General features: G+C 38.0%; 1 protein-coding gene across 1 annotated transcript in view; it reads left to right on the forward strand.

The window, feature by feature from the left end:
* Positions 1 to 218: 218 nt before the first annotated feature.
* Positions 219 to 25,075, forward strand: part of LOC106986993 (glutamate decarboxylase 1-like) — a 66,477-nt gene continuing 41,620 nt past the window's right edge. Inside the window, 1 exon segment of the mRNA XM_053205654.1 lies at positions 219 to 338. Within this exon segment, the coding sequence (XP_053061629.1) occupies positions 219 to 338 (120 nt within the window).

Genomic DNA, 25,075 nt, shown 5'->3' on the forward strand with positions numbered 1-25,075 from the left:
AACTGGTTATGAGACAGAAATCTGAGTGTGGGAGGTTTATTGGGGAGCACAGTGGGGAACCTCTGTGGAGGGAAGGAAGAGAACTGGGTGGACGGAGAAGATTAATTGTAGTGCAATAACAACAAAGACTTTAGCAAATGCCAAAGAGGACTCCGGGTTGCTCCAATTGAGGCAACGGGGCTAGGACTTCGTAACACTGCACCCATCAGTCATTAGACATGGGCTTCCTGTACCCGTTTTCTTGGGAAGTCTGTAACATGAAGCGAGGAAGTTTTCTCTGGCCAAAGGCAAGTGACTCAGCTCTAAGCCGTCAGCTGCCAAGGCTCCCGGCAGCTGGGGTAATTAGTGTTTCCGACGGGGGCGGTGTGCCACAGTGTCCATTCCAGTTCATCTCTTGCACTCAGGGTGTTTTGTAAAATAAGTTTGCACCATCCAGAAATAGCTTCTTTAGAATTCTGGTTGGTCTCGTGGCTGGGACTCTCTCAAGAGTGATGGTAGAATGTTCTGCTACTCTAAGCACTGAAACTGGTCTGGGGACTACAACTGCCACTTACCCCCTTCTCCCATTCTACGTGCCTTTCACCCACAGTGGGCACGTCTTCCTCCCTGATACGGTGGCCCAAGTGCTCACAGCTGAAGGCTCTGACCCTGACCACAATGCTCTTAGCAGACTCCAGATGCTGTGTTTGTTCTCTTAACCTTCAAAATTGAGCCCGGTTAGAGAGGACAGTGGATTACCTAGGCGTTAAACCCATTCCCTCCCCCGACTGTGCGACAACAGACTCAGCTGAACCTGATGATCAAGGTTTGATGATCAATTACCATGGCCAGGGCAGTGACTCCTTTCTTTGCCTGCGGGTTTCATGGCACAAGAAACCTGAAGGAACCAGGGGGCAGCTGTAGTTGAATGGCATCTTGCTGTGTTGTTCCTTGGTTGAAGCATTCTCTGTCTGGGAGGTAGAACTTCTGAACCTACAAAGAGTTGCAAGGTAGGAAGTATGACATCTCCAAATGGCTCACTGGAAGCGATGATAATCTGGCCCTTCTTCTTCTACCTGTGTTTCAGAACTTGTGTATTCTAATTATTGGTGACACAATATCATAAGAGGGGTGTTGATTTATGTTGGACACGTTTTCCCAAAGGAGGACACCTTATCCTCACAGGGTATAATCTCCTAGCTACCCATCAGGTGGACCTTCAGCAAGCTGTTGCATTGCTTTCAGAGGCTAGAAGCGGATGGCTGATGTAGTGTGTGGTAAGAATGGTGGACCTCCTGGTTGTATGCTCCTGCTGCCCCTCCTTTGCTACATAAAGTGGGTTCTTTGGTCTGCTGAGATGTTTTATGGAATCCCACGGCGATAGAGAAGACACCTGGACCAGTAGTGCTGATTGAATCCCTGTGATCAGGAAAGGAAAACGCTATATCTCTCCCAAACAAAATCAGTCACTGCCCCTTTGAGGTTGGAAGGAGGTCCAAACTGATCTACTTGCCATAAAGAGACTTTTTTTTAAAATATTTTCAAATGTTTATTTGGTTTTGAGAGAGAGAGAGAGAGAGAGAGAGAGCGAGCATGAGTGGGGGAGGGGAAGAGAGACAGAGATACAGAATCTGAAGCAGGCTCCAGGCTCTGAGCTGTCAGCACAGAGCCCGATGCGAGGCTTGAACTCAAGAGCTGTGTGATCATGACCTGAGCCGAAGTCGGACGCTCAGCCGACTGAGCCACCCAGGCTCCCCATGAAGAGATTTTTTTAAATCTCTAAAAGTTCTGGGAATATAATAAAGGAGGTAGTCATGAAAATTAAAAATTGTAAGCCATTGTGACTGGTGAACGAAGTTCATGTAAGGAAGAATTTATCACTTGGGTTTGAAGATTCAGAAAAATAGAGGTTTATGAGATGGGAAATTTAATTGGTCAGTACTCTTGATGGAATGAACATTTATGCTGGGAAAATTAAGTCTCTTACATTTTCATACCTGACTTTGGGAATCCATCAGTACTAAAGGTTCTAGAATGTAAACATACTTAAATTAGTGCCAGGCACGTAGCTGAAGCCAATACAAACAGCCTCCATTTTCTTGGCTATTTCTGCAATACATTCCACTAACAAATTCCTAGTATTAACTAGATTCATTAACAAAACTGATATCAAATTATTGTTCCCCAAATTGAAAATAATGCATTCTTAAGGTTGGAAATATGATTTGAGGGAAGCTGGTAATGAGAAGGGGCCAAGAAAGTCAACCTATTGAAGTAGAAATTTACTTTTGGCTCAGGATCATATTCTGTTTTGAGAAAATAATTTTTTTAATTTAATTTTGAACTTAAGATTTTGTTTTCTAATGTTTTGGTCTGAACTGGAATTTTTAAGATTCTATAGTAGTTGTAGGTGCTGAGTGCAATATGTTATCATGAATATCCACCTCAGAAAAGTATAATTATATATCCAGAAAATTTAAGAAATACATAAAGCAAATTTAACAAACAAGAAAGAGACAGACCAAGAACAAAACAAAAAAAAAAATAGAAATCATCTTTTTTTTTTTTTTCAGTTTCTTATGTTCAATGAGATGTGTACATTTTTGTGTTCTTAAAAAATTGATCTATCCATTCGTCAGTCGATCGACACTTGGGCTGTTTTCATAATATGGCCATTGTAGAAAAGGCTGCCACCAACATCAGGGTGCATGTATCCCTTTGAACTAGTATTTTTGTATCGTTTCTGTAAATAACCTAGTAGTGCAATTGTTAGATCATAAGGTAGTTCTAGTGATGAGCGGGGGTGTTGCATGGATGTGTTGAATCGCTATATTGTATACCTGGAACTAACATTACACTGAATGTTAACCAACTGGAATTGAAATGAAAACTTAAAAATACATATAAAAAATTGATTTATAATTTCTGTTAGAATAAGGTGTTAAAAATGCTTAATTAAATAATACATTGAAGCAGAAAGTATTGCGGAAAAATGAAACATAGGATTTCAAATAATACCAAATAAATGCGTTAAGGTTATGTATATTATAATTTTTAGAATACATAAGTTTAATTTTCAATGGCAAATTTTGAATAGGCAAGCTAAATTGCCATATTTTTAATTTATTGTTTAATTCAACATGGATGAAATTAAATACACATACCTGAAAATGGGGTGCCTGGGTGGCTCAGTCAGTTAAGCGTCAGACAGGGCATGATGCCATGGTTTGTGGGTTCAAGCCCTGCAGCGGGCTCTGTGCTGAGCTAACAGCATTAGCCTGCTTCAGATTCTCTGTTTCCCTCTCTCTCTGCCTCTCCCCCACTCACACACACTCTCTCTCTCAAAAACAAGTAAATAAACATTTAAAAAAATACTTGAAAATGTAAAAATCAGATAATAGTGCATTTATAAGATTTTATATTGAAAATTAAACTTTATAAATAAAATACAGTTTTTGCATATGGACTTTTTCTTCATTTAATTTTTAAAATTATACAAGTAACACATGCTTGTTTCTGTAACTTGAAATTCCATATTCAGCAAATATAGAAATATACAAAAATAGTAATCTCTAATTCTATCTCATTGGAGTTAACTGCTTAATTAATATCTACAAGATTTTCTCTATTTTCATGAATATGTACTCATTTTCTTTTGTCTTTTTCTGTTTAACTTTTCTGTTAAACTTTTCTGTGTACTGTTTACTGTTACTGTTTACTGTTTACTGTTTTCTGTGAACTTTATTTTGTCCTTTCAGACATATATAGGTAAAAATCAGAGTGCTGCACATGATGTATTTTTTAAGTCATGCCTTTTTAAAAACTACATAATATTCAGTAATATGAAACTACTACTCATTATTTAACCAATTCCAAACTGATGGAAAATTGGGCTGTGTCTCATTTCATGCCACTAGAAAAATTCATAATACACACCTTTTTAGATTGTGTAAAGTGAAAAGGCATTGAGTCTGTAGACAAAATCTTATTTTATGACTGCTATTTATGCACCAGACACATTCCCATGTGAAGTTAGACTTCACAGCGACCTAGACAGGGTGGCCTCATCCATATTTGGGAGACGGGAATCCCCCCCCCTGCCCCGAGCACAGTTTCCAGTTATCACACGGGCTGTGAGTAGTAGAGGTAAGGTAGGAACCCAGTTCTGTCTGCCTCCTGAGCCTTCGTCTTCCACCGATTCTAAGACATCATTTGTGAAGGCCGATAAGGTTGTATTTAAGATTTATAGTTTCACATTAAGATGGGATGAACTTACATCCCATTGCCCAGGGCAGTTCTGATTTATTCCTATGGTAATGTTTAATAATATCCTTTCCATTCTCAGAGTGTTGAAATGAAAAATGATCTATTTGCTTTATGTAAGGAGGACCACCCCAGGTAAAATCCCAAAGTGAGAGCACTCACCTAATGGGAGAGGAAAGAGAAGCCTCTGGCTGCTATCACAAGGGGAGAGTCAGGGGTGCTGAAAATGGAAGATGGTCAAATTCTGTTCCCCTTCAGCAAACACGGACCCTGCCTGGGCCTTTGGTTGAGAAGGGCTCTTACCTAAGCCCAAGAAGGACAAATTGCAGATTTTGGTTCTGGAGTCTCTAGACTGAGGCCGTGCGAGGGTGGCTCTCAGGAGTCTAGTGAGAGGGTGATACATTCACAAATAACTGTAAACCACAATAGACATGCTTTGTGAGAGAGAAATAAAGAGAATGTGTGCAAAAAGAGAATTTGTACACCACAGGTACCAAAAGACTTGGGAATTAAGATGAAATATTTGGTGAATATTAATGGTTTGGCAGGATTTTGAAGTAAGGAAAGGGAATGGGGGGCGCCTGGGGGGCTCAGTCAGTTGAGCATCCGACTTCGACTCAGGTCATGACCTCCCAGTTTGTGAGTTCGAGCCCCGCATCGGGCTCTGTGTGACAGCTCAGAGCCTGGAGACTGCTTCGGATTCTGTGTCTCCTCCTCTCTGCCCCTCCCATGCTCATGCTCTGTCTCTCTCTGTCTCTGTCTCTCAATAATAAATAAATGTTAAAAAAAATTAAAAAAAAAGGGGAATGGGATAAAGCACATTCATCTCCATCAAAGCGGGGTTGGGGGGAGATTACATTTCTAGCACCTACATCACAAAATGAATGTTATGAACAAACTGAAGATTTTACTGGGTATGGATAAGAAAAGGGTTTATCTCCCCTGTGGGAATCCTGGACCAATCATATTTGCTTCTCCCTCAATTTGACTTCTCTGAGCCAGTACGTCTCTTCCCCAGAATTGAAATCCGGTACCAACTGCCTCAGGATAAATCTCACCACCTCATTTAATTAATAATGTTGCCAACGATTTCGCTGTGTTGTAAGGAAATTCCTGTATAAGTAATACAGCAGTCTGGTTTTCTGAATACACTGGAAGAAGTAAAAGCATAATTTGACTACCAAGTAGTTAAAAATACTTTTGTTTTTTTGTTCTGGTAAACAAAGTGAAAGGAGCCGCTCCTGCTCCATTAATTCCTTGAATTTCATCCTGCATGGGCTTCCCAGGTCTGATTGTAAGTACAACAGTGCCCTCTATGCCCCGTTCTCTGTACAGAATTCTAGAGTTCGAAAACAACACCTAATGATCAAGGGAACAAAACTCTAGTCTTGGATTTATGATTTCTGTCCTCTATACGAAGAATAATAAGAAAATTTCACTTATGTAGGCTTTAATCCAAAATACGTATTCTCAATATTTTCTTTTAAAATAGCAGCATCTTCAGCGGTTTTCTAAGAAAGGACAGATGTCCGGCATAGCTGGACATATTTGCATATTACTTAAGGTTTTTCCAAAGGCGTATCTGAACTATGAGAGATCTTGGAATTTCTTTCTTTAACGATATGATCTCTAAAATATGTCACTGCTGTGGAATGAATGTCTCGGGAATAAAAGGCACAGCGTAAGGAATGCAGTCAATGATATCGCAGTAACATTGTATGATGACAGATGTTAGCAACACTTGTGAGCACAGCACAGAATAGAGAAGTTGAATCACTACTTGTACTAATGTTACCTGAAACTAATGTCACATACTGTGTCAACTGTACCCAAATAAAAAAGATTATTAAGTTTGTCACTGCTAAGTACTAACGGAGCTGGATTTTCAGAAGTTCGTAAATTTGAAATGAGGATGTAAACAAACAAACAAAAACAACTCAGACTCTTTTTTTGGATGTGCTATTTCAACTTACTATTTAGTTCTAATCTCTGGTAGATTGAGGGAAAGTGATTTTAATTTTCGATCTGATAGTTCACTCATTAAAAAAAAAAACCCACAACAACCTGTTTTTAGCTTTTCAGGTGATAAGTATCCATGTTGTTGGGTGGAAGGAGACGAAAGGCGATGTAGAAGGTGCAGTTTGTAAAACTATCTTCCAGTTGTAACAACTTGATTTTGACTGATAGTAGCAAGGACACTGGCTTATTTCAGCAAGATATTTTGTGTGAGGCTTAATGCATGATCATCAAAGCAGTTGGATCTATACAGTGAAGGTTCTGAACTGCTAAAATACCATTTGGTCAAGTTTTATTTGCATAGCGACTGGTTTCGAGATAAAATTTCTAATTGTGATTTATCTGAAAGGCCCAAGTGGGGGTAGGAGGAGATAATGCATAAAGAATTTGATATCTCCCATGGATTTTATAAAAGTTTGGAATTCAAATATTTTAGCAATCTTTCAATTATCCTTTTTGGGGGTGTGAATTCTTAACTAGATTATTAGAACCACATATAAATGGTTTACCTCAGGTCTTTGATTTGTATTAAATTAGGGTGTTTTTTTTAAAATTTTTAATGTTTATTTATTTTTGAGAGAGAGAGAGAGAGAGTGCTAGTAGGGGAGGGCCAGAGAGAGGGAGACACAGAATCTGAAGCAGGCTCCAGGCTCTGAGCTGTCAGCACGGAGCCAGATATGGGGCTTGAACTCACAAACCATGAGATCATGACCTGAGCTGAAGTCGGACGCCTGACTGTGCCACCCAGGCACCCCAAAATTAGTGTGTTTTAACTAAAGTCTGATAACATACCATAGGTAAAGTTGGTAAATTTAGATAATCTAAGTAAATAATCAAATATCTAATATTCATTCTTGCTTTAATTATCTCATATTTAGCTTCAAAATAGTCTGTTATTTTTTAAAAGAATGTTTGAGTGTAAAAACCAAATTGACATTACTTGACGTTAACCACACCTGCCCACTGATAAGGTTGTAAGGAAGGTTCTACTGCTCACCTGTAGACATTGTGCTTGATGTCAGCAAAGTTTCTAAGTGAAACAAATGGCGATTTACAAGTGCAAATTTGCATGATCCACGGTTTACCTCATAGAGCCAAAGGCACTTACATTTAGCCCCAGCATTTTTAATACGTGTTGAAACTGAAGGTTTATAAAAATCAAACTACAATCCCTCATGCAAACCAATAATTTAGTCTATATTTTTCTAGGCTGATAAAAAACATTGTAGCTGTTCTCCAAAATAGCTGTAATCCATCATGTGGAAATTGAAAGTTTCCAAGGGAAGATTGATTCAGCATTTTCGCTTCTGCACAGAGGATGAAGTTATTTGGATACTAGAGAAACTAACAAGGCAGCTTCTGGTGTAAGAGAAAACCATGCATTATTTGACGTCAGTATTTCAGAAGAGATACTCTCACTTTGACAGAATAATTCAATGAGACTTGATCTCATGACCAAATGTATTTCTAACATATTTATACTAAAGATATTTGCTATAAAATTTTAAGCTGAAAAACTTGATGAAGTTGATGTAGATGATCTCGTCAAAGTGTTTCAAGTTTATTCTGTTCTATTCTCTCTCTCTCTCTCTCTCTCTCTCTCTCTCTTTTTTTTTTTTCTGAGACTGGGCTTCAGAAAGTAATGGAATATAAGGCTAATTATAATCACAGGATAATAATGTCAATTATATGTCTCAACTGGAAGACACTTTATTTCCTTTCCTTTTGTTAAATTTTACAAAAGAACAAACTTGTATAGTTCAAACAATACTTGAATGAACAATAATTGAATTTCATGCCCCATCAGCCAGTCAAATTTAAGAATATTCCCAATTATTATCCCAGAGCACAAAGCACGGATCTCATTATATTCAACATAGAACAATGTCCTTTAGGGCTGCTAACCTTCTGAGTTCTGAGAGACTGCCTAAGGACAATTGCCTTTTAGAATAAAGCAAGTCTTCTGACCTTTCATTTAACAGTAGCCACTCTGAGAATTAAACTCCACCTCAACATTCATCCTTTTGATGAGGAAAAATTAAGATAAATACCTGTGTATTTTTAGCGTTGGCCGTAATTTGAAGAGAAAATAGTTAAGTTCTAACTCTCTGGCCTTCCAGGCACTCACTGGCTTTCTCTCTGCTGTGTGTGTGTGTGTGTGTGTGTGTGTGTGTGTGTGTGTGTGTGTGTGTTAGAGGTCCTTTTAGCTTTGGTCTTCTCTGTTCTCATGGTAAGAAAAATGATTACTTTGGCTCTAACAAACAGCCTGCTGGACATCCCACTGTGCAGCAGAGAGGGAGCGAGTCAAAGTCAAAGGGAAATGAAGGCTCTTGAATCAGAGGAATTAGAGACCACTAACTGAAATTTGCAGGCTGGGGCCTGTAGATAGAACAGTTTAAATGACAAGGGGGTATTACATGTGCCCGCTCCCCATGCAGACAAGCTTCTGTAACTGAATACACAGGGCAAGGTATGTCTTAGAGCCAAAAGCATGCAAATACTCAATCCACATTCCCATCTCCAAACAAGTGCACTTATCACACTGGTGTCTCCACGATTTCTTCGTAACTAGGGCCTTCAAACCTCCGTATGTTTTGATCCAGTCTCCTTTGCTTGAAATACTCTTCTGTTCTTCTTTACAAGTTAACTTCAGAATCTAGTTGTTACCCATCCCTGTGAAAGCTTTTCCAGCTCTCGCAAGCAGGGCAGGCCATTCTCTCTCCCCGTTCCCATACTACTTAATATTTATTGCTTTTCTAACTACAGGCTTCCCTCAGAGATATCGTGGGTTTTGTTTAGACCATCACAATAAAGCACATACAACAAGAAAGCGTGTCACGTGAATTTGTTGGTTTCCCAATGCAGATAGAAAATCTGTCTACACTATACTACAGTCAATTACACGTGCAGTAGTATTGTGTCTAAAAAACAATGTGCATACCTTAATTACAAATACTTTATTGCTAAAAAATGCTCAGCATCATCCGAGATTTCAGCAAGTCATAATGTTTCTGCTGGTGGTGGCGGAGGGCTGCTGACTGATAGGGGTGGTAGCTGCTGAAGGTTGGAGTGACCGTGGCGATTTCTTAAAATAAGGCAGCAGTGAAGTTTGCTACATTGATTGACTCTTCCTTTCATGAATGATTTCTCTGTTGCATGTGATGCTGTTGATAGCATTTGACTCACGGCTGCCTTCTCTCAGAATCGGAGTCAATCTCAACCCCTGCGGCTGCTTTATCAACTAAGATTATGTAAGATTCCAAATCTTTGTTGTCGTTTCAACAGTCTTCACAGGAGTAGGTGCCATTTCAAGAAACCACTTTTTTGCCTCATCCATAAGAAGCAACTCCTCCTCGTCCAAGTTTTATCATGAGATGGCAACAGTTCAGTCCCATCTTCAGGCTCTCGTTCCAATTCTAGTTCTCTTGCTATTCCCACCACGTCTGTGGTGCTACCTGCACTGAAGTCTTGAACCCTCAATTTGTAAAAAAAAAGAATAATGCATTATCTGCAAAGTGCAGTAAAGCTAAATGCAAAATAATGAGGTATGCCTATATTCCGCTTTGAATATTGGATTCAAATTATTTGAAAATATAAGTAGAATGATCTACAAGTCAAGGAGAATCACTCTTAAGGAGAAGAAAGACATTGTGTGATAAAAGTGGTTCAAAATAGAGGAGTTTTTGAAGTTGGAAAACCTTTGCGTTTCTATAAAGCCCAATGAAATCTATATTAGTCTATTATCATAGACTGAGTAGCCTAAAGAGTAGAAATTTATTTTCTATCAGTTCTAGACGCTAGAAGTCTGAGATCGAGATATGGATAAAATCTGTTTCTTCTGAGACCCCTCTCCTTGACTTATAAATGACAGTGATTCTCTGGGACTTTGCTGTTTCTCTATGTGTTTTTGTGTCCTAATCTTCTTATAAGGACACCAATCATACTGGATTAAGATCCACCCTAGTGATCCTATTTTAACTTAATCACCTCTTTAAAGACCTACTTCCAAATTCAATTCTAACAGGGGTTAGAACTTCAACATGAGTTTTATGGAGACACAATTCAACCCACAACACTTTCCGTTGGAACTCTGTTTCCAGTAAAGGGGAAGAAGTTGAAGTCATAAGAGAAAGAGGGGACTCATGAGGGAATGAGGTCCCTAAAGAACATCGGCTGGAACATGATGCAGAGGACGATGAGCCATAGAGGAGAGATACTGCTTTAGATAATAATGATTGAAAAGTAGATAAATGAAGATGAATTTATGCTTCTAGAGAAATTGGAGGCTGAAGGCTTGTATCTTTTTTGGGAGAGGAAGTATGGTAGCGGTTGAGGTAAACTTTTGAGGAAGATTTGCTGAGTGGGAGAGGCTAGAAAACAATAACAAGAAGTTGAGACCATAGGCAAGAAATGAAGTCATGAGCCCCTGGGGCCTATGCTGACTGGGGAAGGGACAGAAGATGGAAAGAAGTTAATGAAAGGTAGTGACAAAAGTGTTGAGGGCCGAGAGATCTCAGGACTTAGGATTAATTTGAAAAATAAAAACTGAAGGATGATATTTCTTCTAACTTTTATTGTTAGCTAAATATATCAGTTTTTTTGTCTTCTCCAGACATCACTAAACTTTCTATATTAAAAAGTTGCTTGTTCTTTCATAGAGGTCAATACAATCACCCAGGACACCCTTTTATACCAGGTATGGTTCATATATGATATGAAGCGTGTTTTCTCAGTATGTTAGGATGCTTTGAAAGATGTTGCCCTTGGGTAAAAGAATATAATACTTATTTTGAAGGAATAGAACTAAGGGTTAAAACGTCCATAATAAAACAAAATTGTTGCTAAAAATAGATTGCAGCTAGAAGTGGAGGGCAGAAAAATAATTTTGGGAGAGATGTCTGGAAAAGAAAAGAATGGTGTGTGGGGGTGAACCTCACCGACAAGGGCTCCAAAGTATATCCAATGAGAACTGAAGAGTGATCACAATTATGTCTGGGTTATAAAGGTCTGTTTTAAGTTCATGCGGTTTAAAATGTTTATCAGTTCCCTCTGCCATAAATTAGTCCTGCACTATTATTAAAGTCTGCTAAAGTTCATATCCTTTAAAGCAAGAGAAGTAACAGGTGAATTTATTAAATATTCAAATGTCAAATGATGCATTCTGTAAAAAAAGAAAGGCCTTTATTTTCCAAAAGTATAGCTAAAATGTCCTGAGATAAAAAAAATAACAACTCACCCTGATTATTCATCACTCCTACTATCTTCACCTATTACTCACCACTGCTTTACATGTGATATAAATCCACAAACTCTGTAATGAATTATGGATCCTTCCTCAATCTATTGCTTCAGCAGCTCCCCTCCTGCTTCAGCTACTCTACAGTGAAAAAGAGGAAATAAATTATTTTGATGATTTGAAATGGAATAAATAAATTGTACACGTTCATGCTCATTCCAGTCTTTCTATCTCAAAGAGCATCATTCTTTTTTTTTTTAAATAGCAAGTGAGCTACACTGTATTGAATTTACACAGTAAAAACCAAGCAGCTTGTAACTCTGATCATTCTCAAACAGCATCAGATTTTCCACCTTCTTTCAAATCCCTTCCTCTTTGTCTTTTCTTTTAATGTTTATTTATTTATTTTTTTTGAGAGATGGAGAGAGACAGAGCATGAGTGGGGGAGGGGCAGAGAGAGAGGGAGACCCAGAATCCGAAGCAGGCTCCAGGCTCTGAGCTGTCAGCACAGAGCGCACCTCGGGGCTCAGACTCATGAACCATGAGATCATGACCTGAGGCTAAGTTGGATGCTTAACCAACTGAGCCACCCAGGCACTCCTCCTTGCCTTTTCTTGGACACCTTTCTTCTGCCTTCCTTAGGTACAAGGGTACTGCAGATCTGACTGTGGAGATAGACACAGGTGGAATCTGAGCCTCAGAGTTAAGTAACTTTTGAGGGCCAATGTCAGTTTTAAAACATGGGTTTAGGATTTAGGGCCAGATCAGTCTGGACACATCCACATTTGCATTATGGTGGCCAGTTTGAGCAGAGGGGAAGTTTGCCTTGGGATAGATGGAGAAAGCCAGGTAAGACTCATCTCAATAAAAATAGGATGACATAGGGATCCTCCTAACAGCTTCTTTGAAGGGACGAGATTCTCACTGTCAGAGATTCAGTTCTGAGGCTAAGATCATTTTTTTATTCATTTCGAAAGACTCTTAGTTGAACACTTACTATGTGTAAGGCATACACTAGAGGCCAGAAATACAGAATAAAATAAGCACCATTCCTCACCCTGGAAAGATCATAGTCTGGTTAGAGATATTACTTGGTTTGTGCTTTTTGTTTGGCTTGACTCAATCAGTTATGCGATTGCAGTGGTTCAAAAGTCTCTTGGGAGAAGTGGGGAAGATACAAGTTAACTGTGAGGGAGGTCGGGAATCTTCACAAACATGACACGATTATGCTTTTGGAGTATGAGTAAGTTGGCTCAATATGGAAAAGGGAGAGAGTATTCCAGGCCAATGGAATAATATGAATAAAAACACAGGGAAATGTTCAACTGTTTAGACATAATTCACATCTGCTCTAAATAGAGAAGATTTTCCCCCCATGGTTTTTCTCCAGAGAGAAATCACTAATCCTTATGTGACTGTTTAAATACATTAAAAAAAAAAAAAAACTTCAAGATGATTCAGTTTTAAACATAGCAGGAAGGGCAAACTGATGGGGACACTATGCCAGACTGGTGAAAACTAAGCTAGAATAAACTCACGCGGATGAGTGCTCTTCCAGAATAAATTACAACTTTATCCCGTGTGTACATAAAATACTATCCATATATAGAAGTTTATCTCTCCACAATATAAGGGAAAAAGTACAGCACAATCACTTAAATCATATTTATTACAATTATTTTGTATGTTTTATAATAAAACTTGGCTGTCAATAAAAGCCACAACTAATCTAAAAGTAATATGGGTGGGAAAGTCCAGATTCCATGATTGTGTGAGGGAGGTAATCAAAGAAAATCAGTGTAAATGTAAATTTCACCATTTCACTGATTACAGTGCCTCTGGTTTACAGTAGCACCAAAGAATTCTATATATTTTATGTTATTTACTTGAAGATTTTGGGAAATCAAAAAGCAAATCACTGTTTTTTGCAAATCTATAGCTTGTTAGGAGGAAAATAATTGCTCCACTTTGTATAAACTCCAGGTCAGTTTCTCATCTGAAGTGCTGATCATTGCTTTCTGTCAAAGTGAGAAATTTGCTCAGGAAGTTTGTCAACAGGATAGTACCAGAGGAGGAAAGCTTTCCAGTGGGAGGATGTGGATGATGAGACAGAACAATAATTGCAGGATGACAAAAGTAAAAACAAACAAAAATTCCATATTTTTTGGTTGCAAAAGAATAGTCGTAATAGTAGATTGGAAGCAATTTTACAATCAGTGCTCTCAGATCCCAAGAGTTCCAATGTGAAATTAAACAGGAAGACAAGTTCACCTTAATTAAAAAAAAAAGTTTTTACTGTTTATTTTTGAGAGAGAGAGAGAGAGAGAGAGAGAGAGAGAGAGAGAGAGAGAATAGGGGAGGGGCAGAGACAGAGGGAGACACAGAATCCAAAGCAGGCTTGGGGCTTGAACTCATGAACATGAGATCATGACCTGAGCTGAAGTCGGACACTTAACTGACTGAGCCACCCAGGTGCCCCCACCTTTATTTTTTTAAAAGATAATGACAAAAGGTAAAGAGGAAGAGAATTCATTGATTTCGCATTGTAATAACAGACTATTTCCTCTAACCGTTTTTGAGAACAGAGTGTTTTCCCTATCAATTTCTTTTCATCTTGTTCTGTAATACATCTGATAAATTGAAGACATGTTTCCATTTAATGATCTCATTGCAGATTCCAGCTCAGTTTCATTTGGTGCCATTCACAGTAATCAGGAGAATGTTCCATCACAACTTTTAAAATCCTATCTACAAATTTAATCCTGACTCTCATGAATCAATTTGTTTAGGATCAGCATCTTCAGAACTTGGGAGAATATAGAATAAGAATTCTAGAACTGAATATGGAATTGGTTCATAATTTTCCATCCTTCCACAGTGTGCTCAGTTTGTTTCCTTCTGACTCACATGTCTGACAAGATCAGTCTCCAAAAGCTTTAATATTCTTGGTTTGCAGGGAACTGTGGAAGGTTGATTGCTCCCCTCCTAAACCAAACTGACCATGATCCACTTTATGGTTAATAGTAATATGGAGGCTATTTTGAATTAAAACCTCCTACAAGTGTCTATAGAAATATAGTATGACCTGGAAAGTCAACATCCAAAGACTGTTGAGGAAATGGAGGGATTGTTCTGAATATTTAATTCTCTTCTTACAATAAACTTGTATTGAGTACACTATGTATATTTACATAGTGGTTCCAATAACTGAGTGGTATATACTTTTGGTTTGTTGGTTTGTTTTTTCCTTCTTTTTCTTTGCAGTATAACTTAAAATTATAAGGGCATATGGAATTGACATTTTCACCATAAATCCACAGGATTTCCACCATTAGTACTTAAATTCTGGGAAAGAGGCTCTGTCTAAATTTTGTGGCCTCATATTCATGTATATTCACTTGAGGAAAGTAATTTTAAAATCATAGACTGCTTCAAATGTATGGAAAAATACAGACTATAAGAAATATCCATGTATCCACTGCTAGTCTTAACATTGATCCTGTTTGTTTAATGTCTTTTCACAAGTTTGACATACAATATCTGATACACTCAGGGGATATGTGTAACACAAATGTAAGTTAAGAAACAAAATGATTAAACACACACCTGTTAACACCTGTTAACCTGTTTTCTCCTACACTGGCTCATTTCCCTGCCTCCGCTCTTTCATCCTGAAAACTAAAGTGTTTCCAAGTTTGTTGCTACCCCCCATATGTTTCTCTCCATTCTCAATCTGTCATTCTGCACTGTCTTGAATCTGTTGTGTATAATTCTCATGCCAACTCTTTTTTTAACCCTTTTATAACAAATGTATGAAAACTCAGCAATGTGTACTTATTTTGCAAAAGATTTATTAACTTGATACTTGGAACTCCAGTTAATTTTATCTATATATGAAATTAAGATACCAATATTATTTATCCCCTTTTCCATGGATAGTGTTTGGATAGTGATATATAGATATAGATATATTTTTTTCCTGTATGTGTTAATGCTTTGGTGAATATTCTTATGCAAGTTGTACACAAATGTTGACATTCTTCTAAGGTGGAGGGTCTTAACTTTGATGCACGTTGAAATCAGCTGGGGAGTAGTCAAAAACTCTGATGCCGAAATCCCACCCCCAGAAATTGTAGCTTAATGGATCTGCAGAGTGTTTTCGGTATCACGATTATATTCAAGTTCCTCATGGTGAACTGATTTGACACAGATTTACCTATCTAGAAGAATGACGAGGTTGTAGGAAATGTGTATAAATATCTTCAACTTCACCATATATTAATACACTGTGCCTCTGGGTGGGGGGTACCATTTTACACTTCCAGCAAAAGTGTGTGAATATTCTGATGAGTGGATAAAGAAGTTGTGGTTTATATATACCATGGAATACTACTTGCAACGAGAAAGAATGAAATATGGCCCTTTGTAGCAACGTGGATGGAACTGGAGAGTGTTATGCTAAGTGAAATAAGTCAGGCAGAGTAAGACAGATGCCATATGTTTTCACTCATATGTGGATTCTGAGAAACTCAACAGAAGACCAGAGGGGAGCAGAAGGGGGGAAAAAAAGTTACAGAGAGGGAAGGAGGCAAACCATAAAAGACTCTTAAATACTGAGAACAAACTGAGGGTTGAGGGGGGTGGGGGGGAGGGGAAAGTGGGTGATGGGTATTGAGGAGGGCACCTGTTGGGATGAGCACTGGGTGTTGTATGGAAACCAATTTGACAATAAATTTCATAAAAAAGAATATATAACAATAATAAATATCTATGCACACCCACAAAAAATATTCCCTTTTTAAAAAAAAATTCATGCCACCACTTGATATTGCCAGGCTTTTACATTTCTGCCAGCTTAATTTGAGTGCAGCATTTTACCTTCTATGGGTTTTAACTTGCCTTTTGTCTGACCATTAATAAGAATGAGTAATTTTTCAATGTTATTGGTATTAAGGTTTTTGTTCTATGGATTCTCTTTCCATATTTTCATACATTTTAATTAAACTTTTTTTTTTTTTGCTTAAGTCCTCAGCCAGTTCCACATTGTTCTTTGTGTATTGTGTAAAAGATCTAACTTACACAAATTTTCGATTTGGATGACTATCTCGGCATCATATGATTAAATAGTCCATTCTTTCTCCACTGGTATGAAGTGTCGCCTCAATGGTTTATCAAGTGTCCACCTGTGTGTGGGTCAGTTTCTTATCTCCTTATTCTGCTCCAACAGCTTGTGTATCCCTGCATGAGTAAGATACTTCCACAGTACTAGCTTTAGAATCACCATTTCTATCTGTTAGGATAAATCCCCTTGTCTTTTTCTTCTTTAACATTGCCTTGTCCATGTTTGATTTTTTTTTTCTTCCTTACTAATTTTAGAATTAGCTGGTCAAGTTAAGCTTTTGATGGTGATTCCCATGATGTGTAGATAAATTTGAGAAGACTTGCCATCATCATGGGACTGGGGTCATCTTAAGATGGGGCAAATAATTCTATAAATTTAGATCTTTTCTTATGGCTTCCACTAAATTTTTATTGTACTCTCTCTAGACTAATTGCATCATTTCATTGGATTTATTCTTTTGTTCTTAAATTTTTTTTAATGTTTTTACTTATTTTTGAGAGAGAGAGAGCGCAAGCAGGGGGAGGGGCAGAGAGAGAGGGAGACATAATCAGAAGCAGACTCCAGGCTCTGAGCTGTCAGCACAGAGCCCGATGCAGGGCTCAAACCCATGAACTATGAGATCGTGACCTGAGCCGAAATCAAGAGTCAGACGCTCAACCTACTGAGCAAACCTGGCGCCCCCATTGGATTTCTTCTTAGGTAGCACTTAATTTTGTTGCTATTATAAATGTTTTCTTAAAAAATATAATTTTTAGTAGTCGTTTATAGTCTATAGGAACGTAACTGATTCCTGTAGATTGATTTCAAATCCAGTAAAATTGAACTCTCTTATTAGCTCTAACAGTTTATCTATATATATTTGATTGGATTTTCTGTATTGACAATGATGTTGTTTGTAACCAGTGGAAGTTTTAATCTTTATAACTTATTTATTCTGTTTGCCTATGTGATCTAGGACTTGAAGAAACTTTTGAACACAAGAGTGATAAAATTCATCCTAGAAACATCCTTGGTTACATTTACCTTACTCTACAGCTTATTTTGTGTGATATTAATTTAACTACACAGCTTACTTTTAAATGTTCTGCCCTAGTTTTGTTTTGTTCTTTTACTTTTAATCTTTGGTGTCCTTGTATCCTTACGTGTGTTTTTTGTTAATAATACATATCTGGATTATGTTTATTATCCAATTTGATTAACCACTGTCTTTTTTAAAAAAGGGTTTCATTGAGATATAATTTATAGAACCACAAAATGCACCTATTTAGGTGTGCCCTTCATTTCTTGTAGTGAAATTATAGAATTGTGTAGCCATCACCAAAATCTAGTTCTTTTCCCCTAAAACATCACTTTCGGCTACTATGGGTAGTGCTGCAATGCACATTCACAGACAGATCTTGTGCGGACATAGCTTTTATTCCTTTAGGAAAATGCCAAGCAGTAGGGTTGCTGGGGCTGATGGCAAGTGGATGTTTAACTTTTCGAGAAACTTCAAGTTGTTTTGCAAGGTGACTGCACTGTGTTACATTCCCACCAGCGATATGGCAGGCGCCTTGTTTCTTCACACCCTCCATTTGTCTTTTTGTCTCCATCTGTCTTTTGGAATACAGCCAGTCAAGTACTTGGGGAATAATATGTCATTGTGGTTTTAACTGGAATTTCTCAAATGACTCATGATACCAAACATCTTTTCATGTGTTTATTCACGATTCATATACCTCTGGTGAAATGTCTATTCAAATATGTTCCCCATTTACAAAATTGGGTTGTTGTCTTCTTACTGAATTGTTAGTGTTCATTCTATGCTTTTAAATAAGTCCTTTGTAAATTATATGATTTGCAAGTCTTTTCTCAGAGAAGGTGGATTTTTTTTTCATCTTAATGGTGCCTTTTGAAGACTATTATACTTTTAATGTTATATATTCAAGAGCCCTTTGCCTAACTGAAGTTTACACAGCAGATCCCGGAAGGTCCTATGTTTTCTAATCTCTCTCTTTGGCTGATGACTTCAGTCCATCTGTTTTGGTTTTTTCCTGTCAGAGTAGTTTTTAGGTCTATCTTTTTTTTTTTTCATTCTTTAGTGTCACTTGTCAGCAATGAGAGGATTCATGAGTTGAAAGGATATTTGTAATAATATAAGAGATGCCTTTCATTCTGTCACAGTGGGTGTTTAGGTTTTTCAGAGGCCACATGACGGATATTGAGACAGGTAGAAGGCAGAAGTTATCTTCTCTTAAGTTGTAATTAAGGAGATTTGCAAAAATGTGAAACAATGGCACTCTTCTTAGCAGGTTTGGAAAACGTAGTTATTTTTCATGTAAATATTTATGTTAATATGTTTTATTTTTTCCAGCGAATTATCACACTGGAGGGGGTACTGAGACCAAAGTGTTTGAGAATTGCCATACTGCATCATGTTCAGTGCACTGTGGGCTTTGTTTGTGTGTTTATTTGTTTGAGTCCTGCTCAGGACTACATGTTCTTTGCTTGTGAGGGCCCAGAGCTTTCTTTCATTTCTGAAACATCAGCCATGATCTCTTGTAACAGAATCTTTGCCTTTCTCTTTATTCTAGTCTTCTGGCTTATTTACTGGACTTAACTTATTTTTAAGTTTATTTATTTATTTATCTTGAGAGAGAGAGAGAGAGAGAGAGAGAGAGAGAGAGAGACAAAGACAGAGACGGAGAGAGAGAGAGAGAGAGAGTCCACACATGCATGTGTGCAGGGGAGGAGCAGAGAGAGAGGGAGAGAAACAATCCCAGCCAGGCTCCATGCTGTCAGCACAGAGCTGGACACAGGGCTCAATCTCACCAATGGTGAGATCATGACCTGAGCCAAAACCAAGAGTTGGATGCTTCACCGACTGAGCCACCCAGGTGCCCCTTTACTAGACATACTTAAACACACTGTACATTTACGGTGTATGCAGGATGGTTTGATATACACATACATTGTGAAATAATGACCACAATCTAGCTAATTCATCCATTACCCCGCATAGTTACCTTTTTTGTGTGTGTGGGGAGAAGAATTCATCATTAGCTGAGCTTTATCAAATATACTCTTTATTTTTTCCACTTGATATTTAATGACTGGGGATTCATTTTTAGAAATAATATTTGGTTCTTATGAAAAACTGGTTGTTTTGGTAGTTCTTTTTTGCTCATCAAAAAAATCTTCTGTTTAGTGAATGTGATCCCTTTAAAATAAACTTTAATAACTTAATTGTTACAATTCTCAGAATATAATCTTCTCGTATATTGTGTCTATGGGTTTCCACTCATGGTGGGCTATTCCCTCATGTTTGTTGCAGGTTGAGACTGGGGCTCATCATCTCTGGGATTTAACTTGGGAATGCTGCGTGGCTGGAGTGAGGAGACTGTGTGGCTCTAAGTGAGCCCATCTCCAATTTCCATTTTGAGGACTTTTGCACTGGCTTCAGCCAAATCCTGTCCAGTTACATCTGTGTCCAGGGTTTACTATTGCATAAAGCTTTTTCATTGTTATTTCTGTCAAGTGAATTCAAATCCTAAACTAAAACGTAGTCAGGCCTGTGGTTCTGAATTCTCAAAGGAGACTCCCCCCGCCCCCCCAAAAAATAGCCCAGGATGAAAAAAACACATTTCTTCTTCTGAAGCTGGTGGACAAATAGTCTCTAGTTCGTCTTTTACTGAGGGTGAAAGCTTCCCGGGGTCTCAGTTTTAACTTGCAGCCTTAAGAAGATTCTATCCCTCCCAGCGTATTGACATCCAAACTCTTGGTTCCCGAGATGAGCAAAGGCCACTTCCTTTAAACTTCCTTCCTAATGATACAACAGTGTCCACTCATGTACTTGTCACAATTCTTCCCAGACCTGCAAAGATTTCCCTAGTTCTTTGAAAGGGCTCATGAGACTCCAAAGAGCATACTTGTGCAAGGCCTTCACTTCAAGGCAGAGAATGTGGTAGGATAAAAGAAAGAGAGAGTAGCAAACATTTTGAAGTGATAGACATCTCAAGGGCAAGATGTCCAAGGGTCCTGTTCACTCCAACATGGACTGCACTGTGTCTCCAAGCTAAACCTCAGGGTCAGTGGGAGAAATCATGACTTTGTGAAAGCTCAAAGAGAAGCTTCCAAGGAGGCCCTTCAAGTAATCGAGTCAAGCTTTTCAAAGCAGGTAGGCCGATTGCAAAACTTAGATAAAAAGCTGACACTGGGAGCCACCAGGGAACTTAAAGCAGGATATCCTAAGCAGTGAATCTTAAATTCTGCTGCCTTGATCTTTGCTCAGAGTAAAAGCCAGACGTGCACACTTCTCTCGAGGTAAGGGACAAAGCGTTTCCATTCCATCTGAAAATCAACTTTATCTCTCTTTTGTTGGTTCCTGGAAGTTTCTCTTACTTTCATGTGAGCTCAGTCATACAATTAAATGTATGATTGTTGTATTTTATTGAGAATTTAGGTGATTTTTCATAGGGGACTTTCCAAGTTGTCTCAACGTTACTTAAATCAGTAGTCCTTCATTATTTTTAACAATGGGAGTGACACGATTCATTGGGTTTAGTATGTCCCAGTGGGCTAGAACCCTTTCCTGGGTCTGCACACTTTTTTGTTTCAAGATTTTATTTTTAAGTAATCTCTACACCCAACGTGGGGCTTGAACTCACAACCCTGAGATCAGGAATCACATGCTTTAACTGACTGAGCCAGCCAGGTGTCCCTAAACTGCACTCTTTTTTCTTTTTTTAATTTTTTTTAATGTTTATTTATTTTTGAGACAGAGAGAGACAGAGCATGAACGGGGGAGGGGCAGAGAGAGAGGGAGACACAGAATCGGAAGCAGGCTCCAGGCTCTGAGCCATCAGCCCAGAGCCCGATGCGGGGCTCCAACTCACGAACCGTGAGATCGTGACCTGAGCTGAAGTCGGACGCTCAACCGACTGAGCCACCCAGGCGCCCCTAAACTGCACTCTTTATTGTGTGTCTGATCTTCTCTCCAAGGTTACTAGATCCTGTTTCTTATACTTCAGGCCACTGGCTGGATTGCTGTATAGAAGAACCATTTGCCATTTTACTCAACTTCCTGTTATTAGAACTTGGTCTCAATTATGCTTGTTTCCTCTTTTTTTTCTTTTTTTTCTTTTATTTTTTTTCAGTCCTTGTAACTAGGACAGCTCCCTCATGCTACCTCTTGGCCTCAGAAGCCTCTTGCTTTCATAGATCACCGCTGCTTTGATTGATTTGATTGATGGAGCATACATTATAACAGCGAGTTTAAAAATTAAAGTTTCAACAGAAGCAAAAAGCATACTTTGATCTACATTTTTTCCTGTATGAAACAAATGTTTTTCTTCAGTCATTTATCTTGCTGGGAATTGAAAATTATACTAACAAAGAGAGATCCCTCCACATAAATATGGAACATGCATGTAGGATAAAGACTATAGAGCCAGGATAAAATTCTACACAATTTATATAGCAAAGCAGGTACAAAGTACACTTGCGAATTGAGGGAGCTATTTGTTTACTTAATTGACCTTCTCCCAAAGAATAATAAAACTTTTTTTATCTTCCCAAGAAACTAATGGTTATACACGGCACTGTGCACCTAAAGATCAGAGGAGGGAATGAATGGAAATATGTTTTCATACATTTCATTATTATGCATGAGCCTCACGATTACTGAGTGAAGGAGGAAATAGACCCATTTCACAGACTGCAAAGACCCCAAAAAGTTGAAGTGACTTGTTCAAGAACATGCAGTCAGCTGATGGAATGTTATGACTCCTCTCACTTCCTTCCTCCCTTCCAACCAAACTTCCTTCCTTCCTACCTTGCTTTTTAAATAGTAAGTTGGAATTTATTTTTTTCTTATCAAAGTAGCACACAGGGATGTAAGATTGTCAAAATACTGCATTTGGCCACTCTTCCACTCTTTAGTTTTCTTTTATATCTTTTTTCCTCATTTTTATTCTATTTAGTTAAGTTCATTATAACTTTCTATACATGACTAAGCTTTTAAATTACTGCAGCATTTTCAAGGGTCTTTCTTATTATTGGGGAAATGGAATTTTCCCTAAGGGGAAATCATTATTAACTTGATTACCTTTTATCTGGAAAATAAAAGAAAATAATAAAGGATTATTTTCTAAGTCAGCTTTTTAAAGAAAGCTTGCCCACAACTGATTGAAGTAAGTAAAATGTTAAGTATGCTTTGAGCTCTATATTATTGTTATAAATATTCAAAGTTATTTTCTTTACAGTTTTATCAGGAATTTTTTTTGGTGCTCATTGATTCTTTATCTATATCTTATATTTTATGCATTATATATATATATATATATATATATATATATATGTATGTATATTATCTGCATTACATATACATATTATCTAGACTATGCCAAGCAAAGATTTTGAGTGATAAGTCTATAGCAATACATAAAGGAAAGTCTCAGCTTTCAAAGAACTTATACTTCTGTGGAGGAGAGAGATACAATTAAATATTTAATATCTTAGGTAAAATGCTCTGCAGTGGTAACAAACAGGAGGGAATTACTGCTGTGCTGCAATTTAAAAATAATAGGAATTTAGATAAATTTTCAAGTTTATGCAACATTGCTGCCAGCATATTGGTTTATCAGTCTTTTTAAAAATTTTTTTAATGTTTATTTTTGAGAGAGAGAGAGGGAGACACAGAATCCGAAGCAGGCTCCAGGCTCTGTGCTGTCAGCATAGAGCCCAACGTGGGGCTCGAACTCCTGAACTGTGGGATCATGACCTGAGCTGAAGTCGGACACTCAACCGACTGAGCCACCCAGGCGCCCCGGTTTATCACTCTTAAGAGAAGCTGCAACGGAGTCCAGTACCCTCTCTGTTAATAGCAATTATAAGTGCTTTTTCTTATTACTATACACAAGTGCAACTCTGTGAACTCTGAAACACAAATCTGATAATGTCATTTCCATGATAAACTTCGCAATGGCTTCTTGTATCCTATAACACTTTTCTCAAGCTTTTCCACTTGTACCAAAGGAACCAAAGCTTTTGCACAGGTACCAGAGTACCTCAGTGAGAGTAAAGGATACAATAAAGGGTATGATGAACACAGCTCAAATGACTGTCTCAGATTGTGAAAGTACTTAAATGTTGTGTTTTGATATAAATATACCAGCAGATTTGCACCCTACACATAATATGCTTACTTTAAAGTAATATTTTATTTATAATTATGTATTATAAGGAGAAAACCTACTGTCATTTCTTTGATTATCAGCGCAGTCCCGGTGCATTTTGCCCATTAGTTTTAGAAAATTGAACTGAGAATTGACATTTTATTTTCATTTCAGTTTAAATTTTGATTCTCAGATTTCATATTGCAATGTTGCATTAATCTTTATTACCAAAATTGGGTAACATTCATGACACAGGAATGTACATGTGACATAATGCTCCTTCCAAATACCAAGATTTTACTTTATCCTCTTTTTAGCTTTGTAGCTGTTAGAAAAAAGACCTTCAAGATAATTTATAATTCTTTACCATAGCAGTTGTTTGAACTACCTTTGTAATAAAAATAAAAAGAAGGAAGGGGTGCTGGAAGAATATTGGAATGGTTCACAGAAGGAAGCATTCCAGAAAACAGGGCCACTCTCTTGCTGGGTGAAGTGGGGAGATACCAGGGCCCTGGGGCCTCGACCCAGCCAGATGCAAAGGAGTTGCCAAAGGTTGTTGGTCTTGTCATGAGAAGGAATTCAAGGACAGACATGCAGTTGAATAACAGGAGCAGGGGAAGTTTATTAAAGCAAAAAGAATACTCTCGAAGTTTGACAGTAAGTAAACCCGAGAGAGAGAGAGAGAGAGAGAGAGAGAGAGAGAGAGAGAGAGAGAGATGCACACCCTGGGAGTTGGATTTCTATCTTTTATTGACAGTTGTCAACTAGGCAGTGGAATATACATTACTTGGGGTGACATAATGACAGAGTTTCATGATATTTCTTCCCAATTTGGTCAGGGATTTCCTGTCATGGCACCTGCCATCCTGGACCTGTCAAGTTTGATCTGGCTTATTATGGAGCGTAGCCAAGATAGGCCTTGGATTTTCCCCAATAGCTGGCCATGATTTCCTCATTGCTGACCTCCAGGTCTTATTAGAACCTAACTACCTGCCTCCTCTAACAACTCTAGATTCCTTCAAGAAACAGAACCAGAGGTTGGTTGGATACAGAATTTGCTTTCTCTGCCTCTTTTTTTTTTTTTTTTAATGTTGTTCTCTGATAATCAGCTTCATTCACTCTGGCTGATTCATGTGGCAGAGAACACAGTTACCAGCCGTCTGGGGTCAGACACTGATATTTTAGTGAAGTAAAGAGGTCTTTAGCACCTATTTCAATTAAAAAATTCTTGGGGAAGGGCTCTGACTGTTCTAGCTCGGGTTATATGCTCAACCCTGGATGAAGGACAATAGGCATAGGGTATGT

The sequence above is a fragment of the Acinonyx jubatus genome, chromosome D3 (assembly GCF_027475565.1).
Source record: "Acinonyx jubatus isolate Ajub_Pintada_27869175 chromosome D3, VMU_Ajub_asm_v1.0, whole genome shotgun sequence".
Lineage (NCBI taxonomy): Eukaryota > Metazoa > Chordata > Mammalia > Carnivora > Felidae > Acinonyx > Acinonyx jubatus.